Source organism: Gallinula chloropus, assembly GCF_964237585.1.
Source record: "Gallinula chloropus genome assembly, chromosome: 1".
NCBI lineage: Eukaryota > Metazoa > Chordata > Aves > Gruiformes > Rallidae > Gallinula > Gallinula chloropus.
In genome coordinates this window covers 19,161,349-19,179,724 of record NC_140085.1, presented here as the reverse complement: position 1 = coordinate 19,179,724, position 18,376 = coordinate 19,161,349, and the positions used below count along the sequence as shown (strand labels likewise).

The window sequence follows — 18,376 nt, the reverse complement described above, 5'->3', positions numbered from 1 at the left end:
CAGCTGGCAACGTGGAAAAGCAACTGTTTGAAGCTGGATTGCTCTGGCACAGCGAGGACGCACCCAGGTACCGATTTTCCCAGCACACCGGTGCTGGTCGGCACTTGTCTGACCTGAGTGAAACAATGAAGGGACTGAAGTTGTGAGAAAACTGTTGGCTCCTGTTAGTTTGCTGCTGAGTTTAGCTGGCTGAGCTGGCTCATTGAGGGCCAAACCAGGTGGTGGGACTGTGTAGCCAGAAATAAGGTGAGAGAGGAGGGCTGCCTTCATTCCTAGCAGCAAAGTGATTTAGCACACACACATAAGATAATGTGAAACCGCACTTTTAACACATTCTGAGGTGATGCTGCCCTTTACAGCTGTGAGGCTATGTAGGTGATCCATTCATGCTCACATCAGTCTGAGTAATGTCTGAACAGAGAACAGAGAAGCAACTGTCAGCATGAAACTTCATGACAGAAGTTCTTGTTCCACAGTAGGGAATGACCAACTTCATTTTCAGATCCCACATAGGTTCGAGGCACTAATTAGACTCATGCGCTTGGCTGCTCAGCAGTACAGCTCTGCAGTGAAGCTCCACGTGAACCGCTGCAGGTCAATACTGCGCCATGCCTGCTGCAAGGCCGGCAGGCTCTGGTCGAGTACGTGGATGCTGTCACGCATGTAAACATGCAGCCTGTGCCCTGAAGCGGCCATAATCTGAGCTCTGCACGCATGGGGCAGTCGGGGAGGGAAGGCCACGCTGCCCTGGGCTGACATGTTATCTGAGGAAGCAGGAGGCCACCACAGTGTCCCGCTGCCTCAGTGCTTCAGGGGAGCCATGTCAGTGCCTCAGCCTGTGCAGCAGCCACCGGCTCCCCCCCCCCCGGGACCTCAACAGGGCTTTGTGTAGAGAACACAAAGGACAAGGGGAAATGGCATTAAGCTGTGCCAGGGAAGGTTCAGATTAGATGTTAGGAAAACAATTTTCACTGAAGGAGTTGTCAGGGTCTGGAACAGGCTGCCCAGGGAGGGGGTTGAGTCACCATCGCTTAGAAAGAGGTCAGGGCAGGTACTTCGGGATATGGTTTAGCACAGGTTGGGAAGGGTTGGACTTGATGATCTTAAAGGGCTTTTCCAGCCTTATGATTCTGTGAACAAAAGAAGCGGATGGAAACGAAGGGGGAAGAGCACTTGCAGCATGGAGGGACAGTTCAGCAAAGGCGCAGGGCCATGGCGGGGTACGCAGCCACTGCTCCTGCTGCCGCCCGCCCCCGGGCGCCATTGCCCACCCCCTACACCCCTTCTCGCCCCCTCCCCCGGCATCTGGCCTCCTCCGCGCCCCGGCCAATAGCAGCTCACAGTGCACGTGAGCTGCCTCCCCCCATCCAATGAGCGCACCCCCCTTCCCACGTGGCGATCTGCGTGATGCCCCCCGCGCGAGTCTTTGTTGGCGGTTCCCCCCCCCCCAGCTCCGCCAACGCTCCCGCCGGGGGGAGGGGCGCGGCCTCAGCTGCTCCGATGACGTGACGCGCGCTCTCTCCTCCGCCGCGGACCTACACCATGAAGAAATATAGTCCCTCCGCTGCCGCTCCGCCGTGGAGCGGTGGCTTTTCCGGGTGTCTCCCGCGATTAACCCGCAGAAGAGCGGCGGGAGAGACGCCTAAGGAGGTTAGCTACGGCTCGGCGGACGCCGGCGGGCGGCAGGTGACGCCTGGCGGAAGGACACCTCACGCCGGATCTCGTTCTGCTGGCCGCCGTCACATATATAAAGCCGGCGTGCGGGCGGTGCCACCTCATTGTGTGACTGTCGCTGTGACGAGCTGCGTTGCCTTTAGCGCCTTCCCGCGCCGCGTGGACCGGAGCAGCCTCGCCTCCCCTCCCCTGGCCGCCATGGCTCTTTAAGGGCGGCGGGGCCAGCGGCGGCATCGGCCAGTGCAGCGGGCGCAGCAGCAGCGGCGGCGGCCTCGGCACACCCCCGGCATCTGCAACCATGGCGTGAGTATCGTGTGAGAGGGACGGGCAGACCCTCTCCTGGGTAGTGTTCGTCGCCATCGCTTCCCCTTCGGGTGGGCTGCGGGGCCGGCTTGGCACTCGCCTGGTGATGGATGGCATATCCTGGGGAATGAAGCACCTGGGCGGTGGGGGGTAGGGAGCATCCCCGTGGGGCTTTGCCTTGGGTGCCTGAGGTGTCAGGAAGTGCCGGGAAGGGCCGTGCCTGCCGCCGTCCGGGAAAAGACGATGCCCAAAAGCTCGGGGGGGGAGCTTAATTCTCCTTGTCAGGGGGCTTCCGTGGGAGTAACGGCAAGAAGCATCTCGGGGAGGGATTCTTTACCCCGACAAGGAGAATGGCTCAGGAGCTGGGAGGAAACGGGGCTTGGGAGGCATCGGGAGCGCATTGTCCCGAGTCGGTAGGCGGGAGGTGATCGCAAGGCGCAGCAGGACGCTGATCCGTTAATGCGCTGGGTCTGGGATGACCTGGGAGGCTGGGGGGTGGCACAACCTTCGGGGAGCTCCGGAGGAGGGGGTGTCAGGCGCTGGATTCGGTTTATTTCCGAGAGGTCCCTTGTCCTCTTTCACCTCGTCTCCAGCGCCGCATCCTCGCTGCCGAGCAGGACGCGCCCCCCGCCTCTGAAACGCGGGCGGCGGCCGGCGCAGGAGCCGCGGTGGAAACGTGGCAGGATACAAAATGGCGGCGGGGGGTTGGGGAGAGGGACGCGGCGGCATCACGAAATGGCTGCGGCTGCTGGCGTGGGCGTGAGTCACGGGGAAGGGGGTGGGGCCGGAGGAGCCGTGCCCATATTTGGGCAGGAGGAAACGGGGCGGCCCTCGGCACCTGGAGCCTGCGGCTGACTCTGGCCGGCATTCGGGAACTAAAACGCGGACTCGGCTTGTTGGAGGCAAAGAGCAGTCGCGAAAATGGGGACGGCATACGAGCCTAGAAGGTGCCGCCGTACTCCTTGAGATGGGACGGGGTTAAAACTACGGTGCTGGTTGAACAAGTACTGATGAGTTACAATTCTCGTTGCAGGTTTTTCAAGGCTTCACACAGCATTTCTGCTGTAGTCGACAGAAAGACCCTCATCTTGTCTACATCCTTCGACATCAAAGCATTAAAAACAGACGAAAATGAGCCTCTTGAACAGCGAGATGCTGTTGGGGGATATGTTATCCCCCTTCAGCCAGCCGTGTTCGGTGGCTGAAGAAAGTCTGGGACTCCTAGATGACTACCTGGAGGTGGCCGAGCCCCTCGGTTCGCATGGGTTCTCCAGCAACAAGGCTAAGGCAGTCTCCTCCAATTGGCTTGCTGTGGACAGTTTAGGCAACACCATAGATAGCAGCCAGGGTAAGATACTCTTCAGTTTCCATAAAGTGCATCAGTTATAGTGGCACATAACATATTTAGTAACATTCTGATTAAACATTGAACCAGTTTAAAGTTTAAAGGCAATGTCACATATAGGTACTTGCATGAGGAAAGCGTGTGTGTGACACTGCTTACACAATAGGGAATTGCTGTTACTGGACTGGGGTACAGTGAAGGACAACAGAGTGTCACTTCTAATAACATAGCAGCTGTTAGGCTACTACTCCCTAGCAGAGGTCACAAGAAACAAGTGTTCCTGTTTCAAATGGCCCTGAATTCTTATGGTCTTAGAGTAAGTGGGATGGAATGTGGGAACAGCTGGGAGCTTTCATCGTGTGCCCTGTGGTCTTCTGCAACTGAATGCCAGTGGGGTTTTTTTCTGATGGTTGATTTTTTTCATTCCAGTGTAAGAGGCAGGGAAGATTTTACCAAATGAGTTTCTAGACTGTTTTCAGAAGTGTTGAGTTCCATTGTTCCTGGTTAACATTAATATTTTTTCTACTGTGCAGAGGATGCCTTCTCAGGCATGGAGTGGATGGTGGAGAAGATGGATCTGAAAGAATTTGATTTTGATGCCCTGTTAGGTATGGAACATCTGGAAGCCACCGTCTCACCAGACGAGCTGATGGCCACGTTGGAAGACACGTGTGATCTCCTATTTAACCCTACCATCCAGGAATTTAACAAAGAACCTCCACTGATTACTGACCTAATCACCCATCTCCCCGAGTCTCCAATTGGAGCAGATCCAATGGCCCCGTTGGCTTCCCTTTGGTCTTTTCCCCTCTCCCCAGGGTCTCTGACTTCCACTCCAGACCATTCGTTCAGTTTAGATCTAGGCAGTGAAGTGGATGTTCTGGAAGGAGAAAGAAAGCAGGAGGGCCCCACCTTTGTAGTAGTGATCACTAAGTCTGAGAAAGAGGAGGAGAACCATTCTGATGATAGCGGGATATGCATGAGCCCAGACTCCTACCTGGGAACCCCCCAACACAGTCCTACCAATTCACTTGGATCCCCCAATGACAACCAGTTCCCCACAGACGCCAACTGTGGCTCTGTGCGGTCCAAACCGTACGATCACCCTGCAGAGAAGGCAGTGTCAGCAAAGATGAAGGGGGAGAAGAAAATAGATAAGAAACTGAAAAAGATGGAGCAGAATAAGACTGCTGCCACACGTTACCGGCAGAAGAAGAGGGCAGAGCAGGAAGCACTGTCTGGTGAGTGCAGAGACTTGGAGCAGAAGAATCAGGCCCTGAAGGAGAAAGCAGATTCCCTTAGTAAGGAAATTCAGTACTTAAAAGATCTGATTGAAGAGGTACGCAAGGCCAAGGGTAAAAGAGCTAGAGTCCCCGAGTAGGGTAGTCGGCAGTTTGCATGTGCATGTGTATATAAATGTCTGCTAAAGCTGTGTGTTGTTGTCTTAATAAATTATTTTATAGTAAACCTGCAGTTGTGCTGTCTGGTCATAACTGGGGCTGTGTAAAGCTTGCCCAGCTTGCACCATGCCTTGGTGTAAACACAGATGCCATCACTGCTGGGCTTGGGAAGGGGTGATGCAGTGTGTGGCTGGGCAGCTGGGGCTGGGCAACTGTACAGGAAGAGCTTTTGTTCAACTGGTCATGGGGGAGGTTGCCAGCTGTGGCCTGAGAGCACTGCAGTTGCTGAAACCACACAGGGGTGACCTGAGGCTTTCTGTATTACTGTTACCTTTGAAGAAGTCAAATGGGAGAGTAGAGTGTAGTAAGGCTGCTGGTGGGGTACCATTAAATCAGCTCGTGGTAAATTTAAGAAGTCAGCAGCTTTGTAGCAGCAAAGGATGGGAGCCTTGCACTGGTGTGTCTGGTTTCTCCTGCCTGTGAGTGTGTTGAGTCATGAGGGTGATTGGTGGGCTTGGGGTAGGGGCTGCTCTTGGGCTGCTGTGTCAACCTGGGCACGTGGGTGGGGGTACTCATGGTCCTTTCAAGGATGGGTAGTGCCAGAGGAGTCCAGCTGTGAGGTGTAAATGTGCACTTGGCTGCTGCCAAGGGGCCAGATGAGTTGGTCTGTAAAAAGCTCAAACACAGCTGGTGAGGGGAAGGTGCTGTGCATGCATCGGGGTGGGGGGGGGGGGCTGCTGACATAGAACTGTGTCTGGGCTCCTGGTGCCAGCACTGCTGAGTGGGGCTGCTGTGGGTGACAGAAGAGGCAACAGAAAGAAAAACCCTACCCTGCTGTGCTGGCTTCTCTATTAACGCTGCAGAGGGCTTCAGGATGATGGGCAGGAGGAGCCTGGGTAGCAGGGTGGTGTCTGCCTGTAGATGTTGATTAATGGGGAAGTTTTCAGCCTGACCACTCAGTATAAGGAACTTTTCTGGTTGTTTCTAGTTCTGTTAGGTGCTGAAGGCCAGTGAAATTCCCCATCCAGCATGGCTGTACTCTGCTAACAAGCTTCAGGATTAGGGGCATGCCATTTTTAGGCATTTGGGGGGAGGGATTTTTCTTTTTGGGGGGGAGCCACCGATACCCAGATTTAGCAGCATTTAATCCCTGCTTGGCCTGCTGGAGCCAGCCTTGGCATGTGGACATGCCCATCCTTCCCCAAGGAGTGAAAATTCCTTCTCACTTGCATTGACAGGACCCAGCAAGCTGCCCAGCTCAGGCACCAGCATGTCCCAGCCTGGCTGGTGTGTGCACAAGGCTTCAGGCCTGGCCTTAGCCAGTACTTGGCTCCAGCCAGCGCTGGAGTGGGGACTTGACCTGTCTCTCTCTGCTTAAAGCTGATGTGTGAGTGACACAGATCCTATTTAAATTACAGTAAAAAGACTTGTGTCAGGACTTGGGGGCTCATGCCACATTGAAATTTGTGTGGGTAAGTAATGCTCTCACCTTAGGTTTCATGAGATAGCAAGTTCCCCGTTGTTTGAGTCTCAGCTTGGACTCCTCACCTTCACAGGAGCATCCACCCATCTCTCACCTCGTGAGTCAATGCTTTGACCACTGTGTACTATACAAATGTGAATTGTCAAGGACACGGAGGTCCTGCTTTAAGTGCTGCTTTGTTCTTCAGAATTTACTGGTGACTGCATGCAGGGATGAGGAACTGTTACTGTTTTGGGAAGTAAAGCAACCCAAGAGGTTTCTTTCAGATCACTTGTACCTGCAAGGCAGGGAATGGGGATAATTGGAGGCAGGAAAGCCCAATGAACAGGACAGTGTTGCTCTTGATGGATCAAATCTGCACCTGAGGTGACAATGTGCTTGGTCTCAATTGAGCCATAGAAAACATGGTAACCATTATGAATGTATGAACTTCGCTGGGCAGGGCAAACCCCGCCTCTTCTCTTTGGACAAATCCCTCTTTGCAAACATGAGGCGACCACCTCCTCTTCCTTTAGAGCCATTGGATCTTCTGACTAAGCCTGGCAGCAGCCTGGTTTATTTTACAGCCCTTACTCAGCTCACCCAAAGCCTGGAGATTGTCAGCATGTTTACCCCCCATCCCACCCCATGGCGGGGCTGTCCGTGGGCCACCCTTGGCTAAAGTCAGTTCTATTTGAGTCTGTGCTCCGCAGGCAGATGAGGCAGCGTCTCTGCTGGCTGGTAAATACATGGTTCTGGTTTCTACAGCCCTCCAGAGAGTATGTAGCTCCAATTTACCAAATTACACTCACTCCAAGGGAGGAAGATCAGAGCTGGAGCAGGAGACAAGGAATGCCTGACGCACCCGTGCTGCTTTGCTCTCTGTCCATGAGTGTGTTTCATAGGAGGCCTTGCAGGAGAACCAGAAACCTGCCCTTAAAGAGTGGTTGGCGGCGTTACCATCTGCTGCGGCTCCGAGCTTGCAGCCAGTATGGCACCCTTACACAACGCCTGCTGAGATGACGCCGTGTTTCCATACTTAGTAACTTAGTTAAGCTTTTATACTGGCTAGAGATTAGGGCTGGCTCTTCCTCTGAATTTTTCCTTTAGCGTTTTCCTCCAGGCTTGTGTTAGGCACAACGCACCAGAACACCAAGGACACTCAGGTTACAAGTCCCAGCCCATGTGAGGAGGACTCTGACAGCCTCCTGCCTGGCGACTGATTTGGTATTTTGCAGTCTGTAGGAGCTGACTTCTTTTCCCTGCAGCCTCTCGGAACAAATCTGCTTCAATCAAATGCTTGCAGCTCGCACACAGCACGATGCCATGTCCAGAAATAGATTGTAGTGCATGAAATGCAGGCTTTACCTGCTGCCCACTTCTAATGCATGCTTGGAAACAGCAGAATTCCTCCCCGTCCCTAATCTGCATTATATAAAAGCTATTTGAATCTGAAGCTGGCACAGCTGATGGGATTTGTGTCTCATTTTTTCTCCTCTGAATGAAGGGCAGTGAAGTGGACCTCACACGCACAGCGTGCGTCACCCTCGGGCTGCTGATCGCTTGGCTGATCTTGTACTGCGTGGTAAACCAGCGTCTGGTATTGCAGAACAACCAGCCAACCCCGAGTCGATCACAAAGCTGCCCTGACAACACACAGCCTCTTCTCACAAGCTTGTTTCTGCTGCTCTGACGATATTTATAACTACCTTCCTCTTTGCCCTGCCTCTAGAGACCCAGGTGCTCACACTTCTCTCTGCAAACGAGAAGAGGAAACCACCACTGCTGCTCACCGCTTCCTGGCACGCCTGTTCACAGAACCAGATGCACCTTTGCAGGGCGTTTGCAAAAATAAATCCCCAGCTGCAGCTTTGGAGCATGAAGAAATAAGGATGATAAAAATCTTCTGGATAGCTTTTGCCCTAGCAGCAAGCCCAAAATAGCTGCAAGGACAGGCTGTCCTTTGGGAGATGAATGCTCCCTCAGCACTGCTGAGCTGGACCGGTAGAAGGAAAAAGTGGGTTATTCTGATTGAAACAATTTCACACAGTGGTAGTTCGGTCACAGCCCCTTCTGCCTCGGCCCCAAAGCCACGTCCTCTCCAGAGAGGAGTCACGTGTTTCTTGAGAAAAATGTCTTCCTTGTCTTGCTTGCATTTCCCACAGCCTCATTAAGTATTGCCTCACCTTTTTTTCCAGGTATGGTTCAGCTCCTGCTCTGAGCACATCCATTTACTTTCGCTGTTTTGAGATGTCCCTTGGTTTCCCAACCCTCGCTACCATGTAGCCACCCTTCGTTTCCACTTACTAAACCTGTTTCTAATTCAGAAAGCCTGTTCTGGGGGGGGAAAATCTGTAAGGATTTGGTCTGAATAACAGCAGTTTTCTTTACCCTTCTCTTGACTAAGGGCTTCAGAAACAGCAGGATCTACATTGCCCTTCCTATATGCATCATTTCCATCTTGTCTATATTATTTTTTTCTTCATACAGTTTAGGTAGCTTCTGGAGACATCCTACCTTCCTCTATCCTCCTGATGGATTCACAGCCTTGCCATGCAGCCCAGCATGTACATTCCTGTTACACTTCATTTACAGTGTAAAGACAGTCTTGGGGTCTTAGCATAAGCATCCTTTGCTGTCATCTCCCCCCGCCCCCCCCCCCCCCCAAAAAAAAAAAAAGCTCAGTTTTGCTCAATTTCCTGTTGAAATGCTTCAAGCTCTTTAGTTGGACCTTGTGAATTACCAGAGGAGTTTGCTCCTCCAACCTAGGCAATGCTGTTTTGGCTGCTCAGGTATCCCAAGCATGCTGTTTTTGCATTACTTCCAGTGCACTCATGCAGTGTCACAAGCCACCAAATGAAGCTGGCTGTACCCACACGCTCCAATTTCCCTGTTACACAGGGGCATGTTCTCAAAGTAATGGCTAGCTGCCTCTCATTTCTCCTTCAGCTGCTCGTTTCCTCTCTTTTACACGCACACACCCTCTTATAAAATGGCAGGGGGCAAGTTCCAAGCGCAGCAGACACGTCAGCTTATTTTATATAGGGCAGAGAATCTCCTAGTCCTGTAACTCCTCTAGATCTCCATTGCAGTTCATGGACAGCTGGACAAGGAGACCTAGTCTTTGCGTCCCATTAAAGGAGATAAATGAACTTGCTGGCACGCAGATGGTGCAGCTCAGGACAGACCAGCTTGGCTGGATCACCAGCGAGCCCTGCCAACAGCTAATTCGTTCAGAAAAAGGTGCACATAACCCTGTAGACAGCTGCTGACCAACCTTCATGCTTTTTATTTCCCCTGCCCCCACCAGTAAGTGGTTGGCACTGTTCACTCTACTTAGTGTGACTATGGATAGACATGCAAACCTTTAATCCGTCTCAAACCCACTGACCCTTCAGCCTGGCTTGGCTGGGGTTCCACCTTCTGAGCTGTAAGCTGGCATTAGGCAGCCTGCTGCTTTTCATACACCTCATTTTTAATGGAGCTGATGGCTCTTCTTGTCTCAAAATCAGAAACTTCCTTTTGCCCTGAGTTTTCTTTGTGAGCTATTTGGGGCACTGCTGCTGTGCACCCTTTCTACAATAACCAGTCCCTCACTGCTCAGGAGTGTTGTAGGTGCTGATGTTGTGTTTATCATCAGAGAGACTGACATGGAAGCTGGTCATGAAAAAGAAAACAGAGACTGAGCTTCCTGAAGGCTTTTAGGACTCTCCCCTCCTGGTTTCCTCCCAGAGGCTTTTCAGCACTTGTTTGCCTGAGCAAATTTTACAGTCTGCCTTTCATTCACCGCCAGGTTTGTTACTGCTAGGTCATTTCAGAGGTGAGAAGTTGATTAGTGTCATAAACAAACACGTTCTCAGGGTTTACATTAGCAATGCTCCTCTCTCCTGATACACATGTAACGCTGGTATTAGCTGTTCTTGCTTTCTACACTGCAACATTAAAGGCTTGCTGACATGGCAGAGGCTGTATCAGCTTACATTAGCCTGTACCCATCCAGACAAGTGTTCCTGCTTGGTTTCTGTGCATATAGCTAAGAAGCAATAGGCCATTAACCGGCCTGATGAATCTTATTCACAATGAGCTAGCTCAACACTGAGCATCTGGGAACCATTCTACCTCATCTAAACCATTTCCCTGGAAAGATTCTACCACATTAATAACGCTCTAGAGCTTTAATTTGCATTTATATTAAAGCTGCTGCTGCCTCCTCCCATTCTGACTCCCTGCTGTATGTGGGTGGGGATGCACTGTAAGATGGCATCCTCCTTCTTCCCTAGCTCAGCTGCATCTATTTTCTACTGCAGGATGCTCAGCTGGTGTCGCAGAGCTGGGAAGAGAGCCAGCAGCGCGATGAGCTCAGAGAGCATGCAGCCCTCAGCCCTCAGCAGTGGGATGCATCCTTGCATTTCTGCTCACAGCTGCGTGGGAGAAAAATGACATCCGGCCAGTCCGAGGGCTGCGGGCTGCAGCGTGTTACCTTCCAGCGTGGGAACTGGAGGTCAGGGACCGAGTAGAAAAAGCAGCTATGGGAGCTGCTCTTCCCCTGACCCCCCCCTTTGGTCTTGTGTAGGGCAGCAGAGTCTGGCTGCAAGGAAAGGAGAGATGCACACGCCATGCTATAGGCACGGCTAGACCATAATGCAGACAGCTGGGAGCATAAGAGAATGTTTAGCTGTAGCTCAACACCAGGGACATGTGACAGGCTGGCACCTATTTATCCTTGGAGCTTAAAGACATTTGCCTCGGGGGTCAACTCCTGCCCTTGTTTACCCAGTGTAGGGGTGGCACTGCTGCTTTTTTGTAGGAACTCCAGGCCTGCTAGAGAGGATGAAAAAAATCAAGGCCAGAACATATCTGATCTTTGTCCTTGCAAAGGATGATTTATCTAGAGCCACCCATTCTGCTCGGATTTCTTTCCTCCTCCAAGATAACATTTCATTTATTCAAGGATTCTGTTGGCTGTACATCCAAGTTTAATTTCAGATGGCAAAGTCCAGTCTGCCAGGTACTTTTACCCTCTTAAACAATACAATGCTTCATTGCATACAGCCACAAAAAGTGTGTCAATTACTTCTGTTGGCCCTAACAGCCTTTCAGCCAATGGTGAGAACTCCCATCCAACTCCACAAATCAGGGGTTATCCTTGGGGAAAACCACTCTGGGCCCTCATTAACCTTGAGGGAGCAGCTTTCCAGCTTTCCCCTTTGCTTATGCTTGCAGCAAACAAGCCGGGTTTTGTACACAGCCAGTGAGCCGCATTGCCCTAGTGATCCCTTCTGGAGCAACAAGGGGTGGCCTTGCTTCCCTCAGCCTGCACAAGCAGGGCCCAGGAGCTGAACAACCACAGGAACAAGGAGGAGATGGTAGAGGAGGTGCAGGGGGTGCCACAAAGGACCTGTGTAAGGTCAAAGGAACTGCTAAGTACTGAGGATGAAGGCTCAAAATGAAATAACACCCCAGAAACACACCACTTTCAAAGTCTGGTGGCACAGCCAGCTTTTTGACACCATTAGTTGTCTCCATGACAGCTTCACACAGAGCTGCATGTGTTAGACCAGCAACACGCACACTGCAGCAGGCAGTGTGCAGAGGTTGCAGGCAGACACGTGCTGCACACGTTTTGCTCAATTACTTTTTCCATTCTTAACAAGAAGCAAACATTCTATCTCCCCCTCCCTTCCCCTCCATGTTTTTTTTAACTTTGGGGGCAAGAACAACTTGAAAAAGAAGGGAATTGGTCTTTGAACATTTTGTTGTTTAACCTGTTGGCATCTAAACACCACACAGCTGCTTGCTCACTTCCCCCCTCAAAAGGATGGGGGAGAGAATCAGAAAAGTGTGAAAACTCATGGGCTGAGGTAAGAACAGTTTAACAAGTAAAGCAAAATCCGTGCATGCAAAGGCAAACTAGGAATTTGTTTGCCAATTCCCATCAGCAGGCAGGTGTTCAGCCATCCCCAGGAAAGCAGGGCTCCATCGCATGTGACCATTATTAGGGAAGAGAAATGCCATCACTCCTGATGCCTCTCCCTTCCTCCTTCTTTCCCCAGCTCTATATGCCAAGCAGGACATCCCGTGGCATAGAATACCCTGGCTGTGCCCCCTCTGTGCACCTGCAGCCTGCTCACTGCTGGGGCTGTGAGCAAACACTGCGCAGCACTAACTGCAGCGTCCCTGTCTCATCGACACTGCTTCCAGCACAAACCCAGATCACAGCCCCGGATGAGCCGCTATGAAGAAAAATAACTCTACCCCAGCCCAAACCAGTTCTATATTTACCAGTTTTGGCTGCAGATAGCTGAACTTGATGTTGTTACAAGAAATCCCCTCCCACAAGCTATTGCACAATTTCCAGTATGCTCCCCATTTCGGTCATTTCAGTATGTTTGCTATTTCCCCTGTCTGGACCTTGTACATCTGGGTGACCTTCCCTCTGAGGCAGACAGAGGGGAAAACACCACCACAGAGGAGGTGCAGACTTAAGAGGACAGCACCAGGAATTACAGTCAGAGGACAGGGAAAGGATACCAAATACCCTGCAGTGCTGACATCTAAACAGCTGTCACTCAGGTCAGCCCAGCCCTTTGTAATCAACTCCCGAGACTAACTAGAGCTTGGCATTAGTCCTCCTCACCATTTTTTTCCCCCCCAAAAGGGAACACACTTCATATCTCCTTGTGTAAACAGGAGGAAAGGGCAGTGGTAGGAGCTCCAAAAAGACGTATTTATAGTGGTTTAGCAAGGAAGTGCCTGGAACAACACTCCCATCTGCTGGGCCTTTTATTTGTTGCAGCAGTAGCCTAATAGAAAAAAAAATTAGAAAATAGATCCCCAACCCAGCACCACAACGTCTAGCTCAAAAGCTTTTAACTTCATGCCAAGGCTGATATCTGGGTGACAACCCCTCCTGGCTACAGGAGCTGGCAGCGCCCAGTAGTGCTGCCCTCTGAGCATCTCACTGGGAAGCTCAGCTGTACACAGCCAAAGGGACAACTTTCTCCATGTAAAAACTCTTCTTTGGAGAGTAAAGACACTGAGCTGACAGAATAGGAGTCATCTCTGTTCCATCCTGAGCTTTTTGAAGGCCTCAGCATGTCAGATTAAATATGTTTGTCAACATGAATCAGCAAGAGGCAAGGCCATTCACACCATTTAGTCATCCTCAGGAGAGGGATGCTTGGATTAGAACAGTGACACGGTTTGTCTTCATCAATCCTAGCCTGTTGTAACAATCATCATTACAAAGGCAAAGACAGGCAGTGTCTGCATCAGTCATTTAATCAAACAACACACACAAAGTTCTTACAACGACTCAAAAACCTGACACAGGCTGGAATAAGAACAGAAACTGCAGTTCAACAGACTTCTCAAAGCACCCTTCCCTCCTGATGATTTATTGCTGCTGGTCCAAATCATTTCTGTTCAGATACAGTAATTTAAATGCTTCCTGCCCAATAACACAGGTAGCAGAAGCCTCACACCCTGAGGAAGGGTTTTATATTTGGCTTGGTCCACCTTTCTACATCAAGAATGCAAGACGTTGGCTGGAGGTAAGGACAACGCACCTCAGAGCCAAGGAAACCTCCATGGCTCTTGCTGACAAGTAACAAGTTCTGCACAGATGCAGAGCTGCTCTGCAAGTGTGACACCAAAATACTTGCTGACAGAGGCACTTCTCCGGCGTCCCATCTCAATCAGGCTGAGGAAACAGCCAGTCCTGCCTGCTGAATGCTCAGCTGCAGAAAGACTGGAGCTGTGAGAACCCCTGTCATGTTGCTTACGGTCTCCCAAAGTATTCTCTCTCAAATTTACGGAAATCTTCTTCAGTAAAGACAGTGCCCTCAGGTTTCTTCTTTGCCACCTTCTTTGGAGGCAGATCTTTGGACTTCCTCCCTCTGTTCTGAGCAAGAACCTTCAGACAATGAAAAAGGGGAATAAGAAAAGAAACAGTGTTGTCCAGAGCAAACCACAAAACTGATTTTCAAGCTCACCTACAGCATCCCTTATATTCTGCTGGCACCCTGCTATATCCTGGAATGCTCCCCAAGAAAAGTGAGAGGCAATCACTGGTGTTAACCAGTCACTGGGACAACAGCAAATATCAACCTACTATTTTTGGAGCCAAGTCTGGCAACTGCTGTCTGGTAACTATCACAGAGACAGAAACACTTCATCTCAATTCAGACATTTGTGAAACTGTGACCTTCTTTTATTGCGTCTCCCCTCAAGACAACCTGAAAAAACCCAGCAAGCTGGTGAAATTCCCCCAGCATTTTCGAATACACTATCACCTCCTTTCACAATCTTCAGCCTGAGAAACACTGACCTAAACAACTTGGTTTATCTGTGTAAGTTAAAAACCCATGTCTCATAAAAACATCCTTAGATTTGCACCGTGTCAGCTATTCTCTTCAAATCCTTGCACAGAACAAAATGCTGGGGAAGACCCCTTGTTAAATTCTCAGGTTATGAGAAACATCGTTCAAGATGCTATGAAATTCCTGAGGCATGAGGCAAGAGCACATCTTGTTACTTGCTAAAGAGCCTCCAGCTACAGAGAAGGACAAATGAATCAACTGTAAGGAGAAGGCCTGAACCAGGGTTTCTCTGCCAGCTGAAGCTATGAAATATCTCTGGCAATCAGGAAAAGCTGACAGTTGTTCATAGGCTTTAACCAGCATCATGGAACATCACATGTGACAGCATGTCAACAAAAGCTTGGAGCTTATTAAGGTGCTTTGCCAGTGCACACAGAAGTTTCTCAAGCCTTCTTCCTGACAGAAACCCGACTGACTTCTCTGCACAGGGTCTAAACTGGAAGACCTGGGGATGACTCCTATCCACCTGTGTTCTTCAGCAGAAGCAAATCCCCAAATAAAGAAGAGATGGTCTTACTTGCTCTGTGATGGCTTTGTTTGCAACACATCGTCCCTTCAGCATGTACCGCAGGTTTGCACTCAGGTGATTCACAGCCTTCCTCTTGTGATACTCCTCTAGGTCAGAGCAGAGTGAGATAAGACACATCAGCTGCTCATCCAGGCAGCACGAAAAGAGAGACACTGGGGGATCGCCAAAGCCCTGGGAGAAAGAGACACTGCTGTGGTTCAGGGACAGGGGTGCTTCCACAGATCAGGATGGTTTTAAGCGGGAGACACCAGAAGGGCATCCAGCAGGATGGGAAGGGAAGGAGGATACGAGCGACCGGGAGGGGGGCTGCGGGACACCACGGGGGACCCGGTGCGAGAGCCGTGAAGGGCGGCAAAGCTGCCTCCCCTTGCCCCGCAGGCGGCCGGCACTCACCTATCGCGGACTTAACGACTCTGCCCTTGATCGTGGCCTTGTTCTTGTCGAGCTCCGGCGCCTTCTTCCTCCGCCTCGCCGCCCGCGCCGGCCTGGGGCCGTCCCGCTCCCGCTGGAGCCCCGGCGGGGCCTTTCCCTGGCCTGCAGCGGGAAGAGGAACGGGATTACTCAAACCGCGCGCCGGGAACAGCCGCGTCCCGTCCCGTCCCGTCCCGCCCCGCCCCGCTCCGTCGCCCCCGGTCCCCGCGGGCCCACCCGGCGCTTCCAGCAGCTCCAGGCCGCGCCGCAGGAGGGAAGCCGACATGGCCACACAGCCCCGAGCCGCCGGCCAACTTCCGCCCCGCCCGTGACGCCGCTTCCGCGACGCACGTCCGGCGCCGTGCGTGACCCGGCGCGCAGGCGTCGAGGGAGAGGCGGCGGGGTTTGGGCGGGAAGAGCTGCGGCGCCATGTTGCGATGAGTTCCTTTACGCTCCTCCTGGGCGCGGGTCGCACACGCCGAATGCGCCATGTTCTTGCTGGTGGCCATTCCTTATCGCCTCTCTCTCCCCCTTCTGCAGCGTGTGATCCGGCAGCCGGCCTGTGAGCCCGCTGCATTACGCCCTTATGGAGCCACTGTAATGAGCTCTGAGGGGCCCCTGCCAGCACAAGCACAGTAATGATTACAGGCCGGGGGAAAAGGGGACGGCAAGCAATGGTATTATGTTTTGGCTCAGCAAGGCCCCCAGATCCAGGTTTAACTCTCTGCCAGGCTCTTCAGGCACAGAGGTTCACTCTGCTGCCATAAATTACATCTATCCTTCAGTATAACTTAAGTCTACGTATTTAAAGCTTTCTTCCCCATTCTTGCCCCTCTAGAGACTTAATGGTAATATTGGATAAATTTAACAGTCATTGGAATAAAGCTTATTCAATTATAGCAGTTACTTGGCAGTAACAAGCTGACACTGGAAGGGAAGAGAGGTTTATTCTCCCTCAGACACGTCCTGTAGGGAGGAAGCGATACAAGCGGCTCTCATTGTTTCTCATAGTAATGATCTCTAGTGGGGACCGATAATGGTTGAACCTTGGTTCATTAAAAGACATTCGTGCTCTGGAAATGGTTCTCCAGCCTCTGCAGATACCACCTCAATGCCTGTCTTTTTATTGTTTCTTTCTCTTTTGACTCCCTGGATGATTCCCAGCATCCCACATCAGTGTCTGCTGGTGTGACAGTGCAAATTCATTTTTCTGGACAGGAGCTCCATGGTGCTTGTTCTTGGCTTCAGGGATGGGCAACGTTAACCATTCCGTGCCTGTTGTTAATTTTCCTTTTACAATAATGAAAACCATTTCAAAAAATTGATTCAGAGGGGTAGTCACTGGGTGTGTGACACAGAGCACTTCTTTCCTGTTGGTAGGTAACAGAAGATGGAGCTTGCTCAGCTTTTAGTTTCCTGCCAGGTTTGTCCCTCCGGTTGTGTGAAAGCTAACAAAGAAGTTATGAGGAGGTGGTTGTAGTTTTGCAAAGGAGAATCTGAACAGGCAGTGAGTTAATAGCCTATTGCTGGAATTGAAGAGAACATGAAAGAGCATTTTAGGCAGCAGCAGATTTGTTAGTGCTCGTATACTCAGATTAACTTTATCTTGGTTAGAGTGAGATAGATGATAGCTGCCAGTGATCTTACCATGGGGAAAGTGTTTCCAAAAATATCTCATGAGTCAAACACTCTCTTTTAGCCCCTAAAATGGAATTTACAGGTTCTTTGTAAGCTCTCCATTATTACATATTACATAGTATACTCAAGATAGCTTAATCTACTGGTTAAACTCTACATTTGCATCATTTAGGATAACCTAATGCATCGTTACATGTGCTCGGTGTCAGAATGGTGCAACCTCATAAATGCCTTACGAAAGCACCCCATGCAAAAACCATCTTCATTGCCAACACTGCAAAACATTTAACAAAATAGTGTGGTACAAGCTGCACTGCTTTATTATCCTGGTGATGGAAAATACAAGCTCTTTTTTTACCTCAAAAGTAAACCATTACCGATACTACCCTACTTCTGTTTCTCTTGTGCCAATTAATATAACTCTCAATTACTTAGGTGTCTCAGAAAATCTGACTCCCTTCTTATTAAATATCTTCAGTAGCAAGAAACTGTAATACAGGCAACGCCTCCTTTGACCAGCAAGGTTCAGCACAGACTTGCTGTGATTTTAGTCAGCAATTACCTGCAGAATAAAATTTAACGAGCTCAGAGGGGTCACTTGCTGAAAGAGGGAAGGCAAGGTGCTTTCTTTAGCTGCTTCAGAGTCTGGTCAGGCTCCTGGAGCTAGTTAGTGCACCAAGAAGTCAAATGGACGCGAGCTTTGTGGTGTGACGCATTCCCCAGGTTTGGATCTGTTACTAAAGATCACGGTCCAACATGGGCCATGGATTTTTTAACAGTTTCTGAAGTCATGTACCTATTACTAATACATTGTATTTCTTCAGCTCCCTTTAACAGGATCTGGCAGCTTTTCTCAGGGCATGATCATTAATGTTTCTCCTAACTGCATTCTGGCTTCAGCTGTGCTTGGCCTTGCCAGACACGGTGATAATAGTGTTTGTCATGTCTCTGGGTGACTTTGGTACAACTAATACCTGTCACACTCTTGTAGACACAGGTGCAGAATCTTCCCTTGCTCTTTGATTTTAATAGAGAATTATGCTTACATCTTTTCCCTGCAGTCCTAAACAAGATCAGTTTATTGACTTATATTAAGAATGTCCAGTCGTCTCTGAATTGGATTTTGCCCGTGTATTTAATGTTACTTTAAATCTGTATATATGGAGAGTTTAGGTGTTTTGATCACATAATCTCTTCTTCTACATGTCATAAACCATAACATAGCCTCTGCTG

The 18,376-nt window shown here is 50.5% G+C and overlaps 2 protein-coding genes across 2 annotated transcripts; one reads left to right on the top strand and one right to left on the bottom strand.

The window, feature by feature from the left end:
• The first annotated feature begins 1,792 nt into the window (after positions 1-1,792).
• Positions 1,793-4,789, top strand: ATF4 (activating transcription factor 4). The gene is made up of 3 exons (XM_084261356.1): positions 1,793-1,977; positions 3,011-3,325; positions 3,856-4,789. The coding sequence occupies exons 2-3, from the start codon at positions 3,109-3,111 to the stop codon at positions 4,701-4,703; spliced, it is 1,065 nt and encodes a 354-aa protein (XP_084117482.1). The 5' UTR covers positions 1,793-1,977; positions 3,011-3,108; the 3' UTR covers positions 4,704-4,789.
• Positions 4,790-13,456: 8,667 nt separating this feature from the next.
• RPS19BP1 (ribosomal protein S19 binding protein 1) lies at positions 13,457-15,805 on the bottom strand. Its single transcript, XM_084265570.1, has 4 exons — positions 15,743-15,805; positions 15,488-15,628; positions 15,083-15,180; positions 13,457-14,099 (listed from the first exon to the last, which is right to left on the bottom strand). The coding sequence occupies exons 1-4, from the start codon at positions 15,789-15,791 to the stop codon at positions 13,965-13,967; spliced, it is 423 nt and encodes a 140-aa protein (XP_084121696.1). The 5' UTR covers positions 15,792-15,805; the 3' UTR covers positions 13,457-13,964.
• Between the last annotated feature and the right edge of the window lie 2,571 nt (positions 15,806-18,376).

Bases quoted from the DNA above. Each gene is read 5' to 3' on its own strand.
- RPS19BP1 (XM_084265570.1), bottom strand. From the start codon at position 15,791: ATGTCGGCTTCCCTCCTGCGGCGCGGCCTGGAGCTGCTGGAAGCGCCG. The intron at 15,629-15,742 runs GTGGGCCCGCGG...TTCCCGCTGCAG, and splicing joins GGAGCTGCTGGAAGCGCCGG to GCCAGGGAAAGGCCCCGCCG. The intron at 14,100-15,082 runs GTAAGACCATCT...CATTGTCTGAAG, and splicing joins ACAAAGCCATCACAGAGCAA to GTTCTTGCTCAGAACAGAGG.
- ATF4 (XM_084261356.1), top strand. From the start codon at position 3,109: ATGAGCCTCTTGAACAGCGAGATGCTGTTGGGGGATATGTTATCCCCC. The intron at 3,326-3,855 runs GTAAGATACTCT...TCTACTGTGCAG, and splicing joins CACCATAGATAGCAGCCAGG to AGGATGCCTTCTCAGGCATG.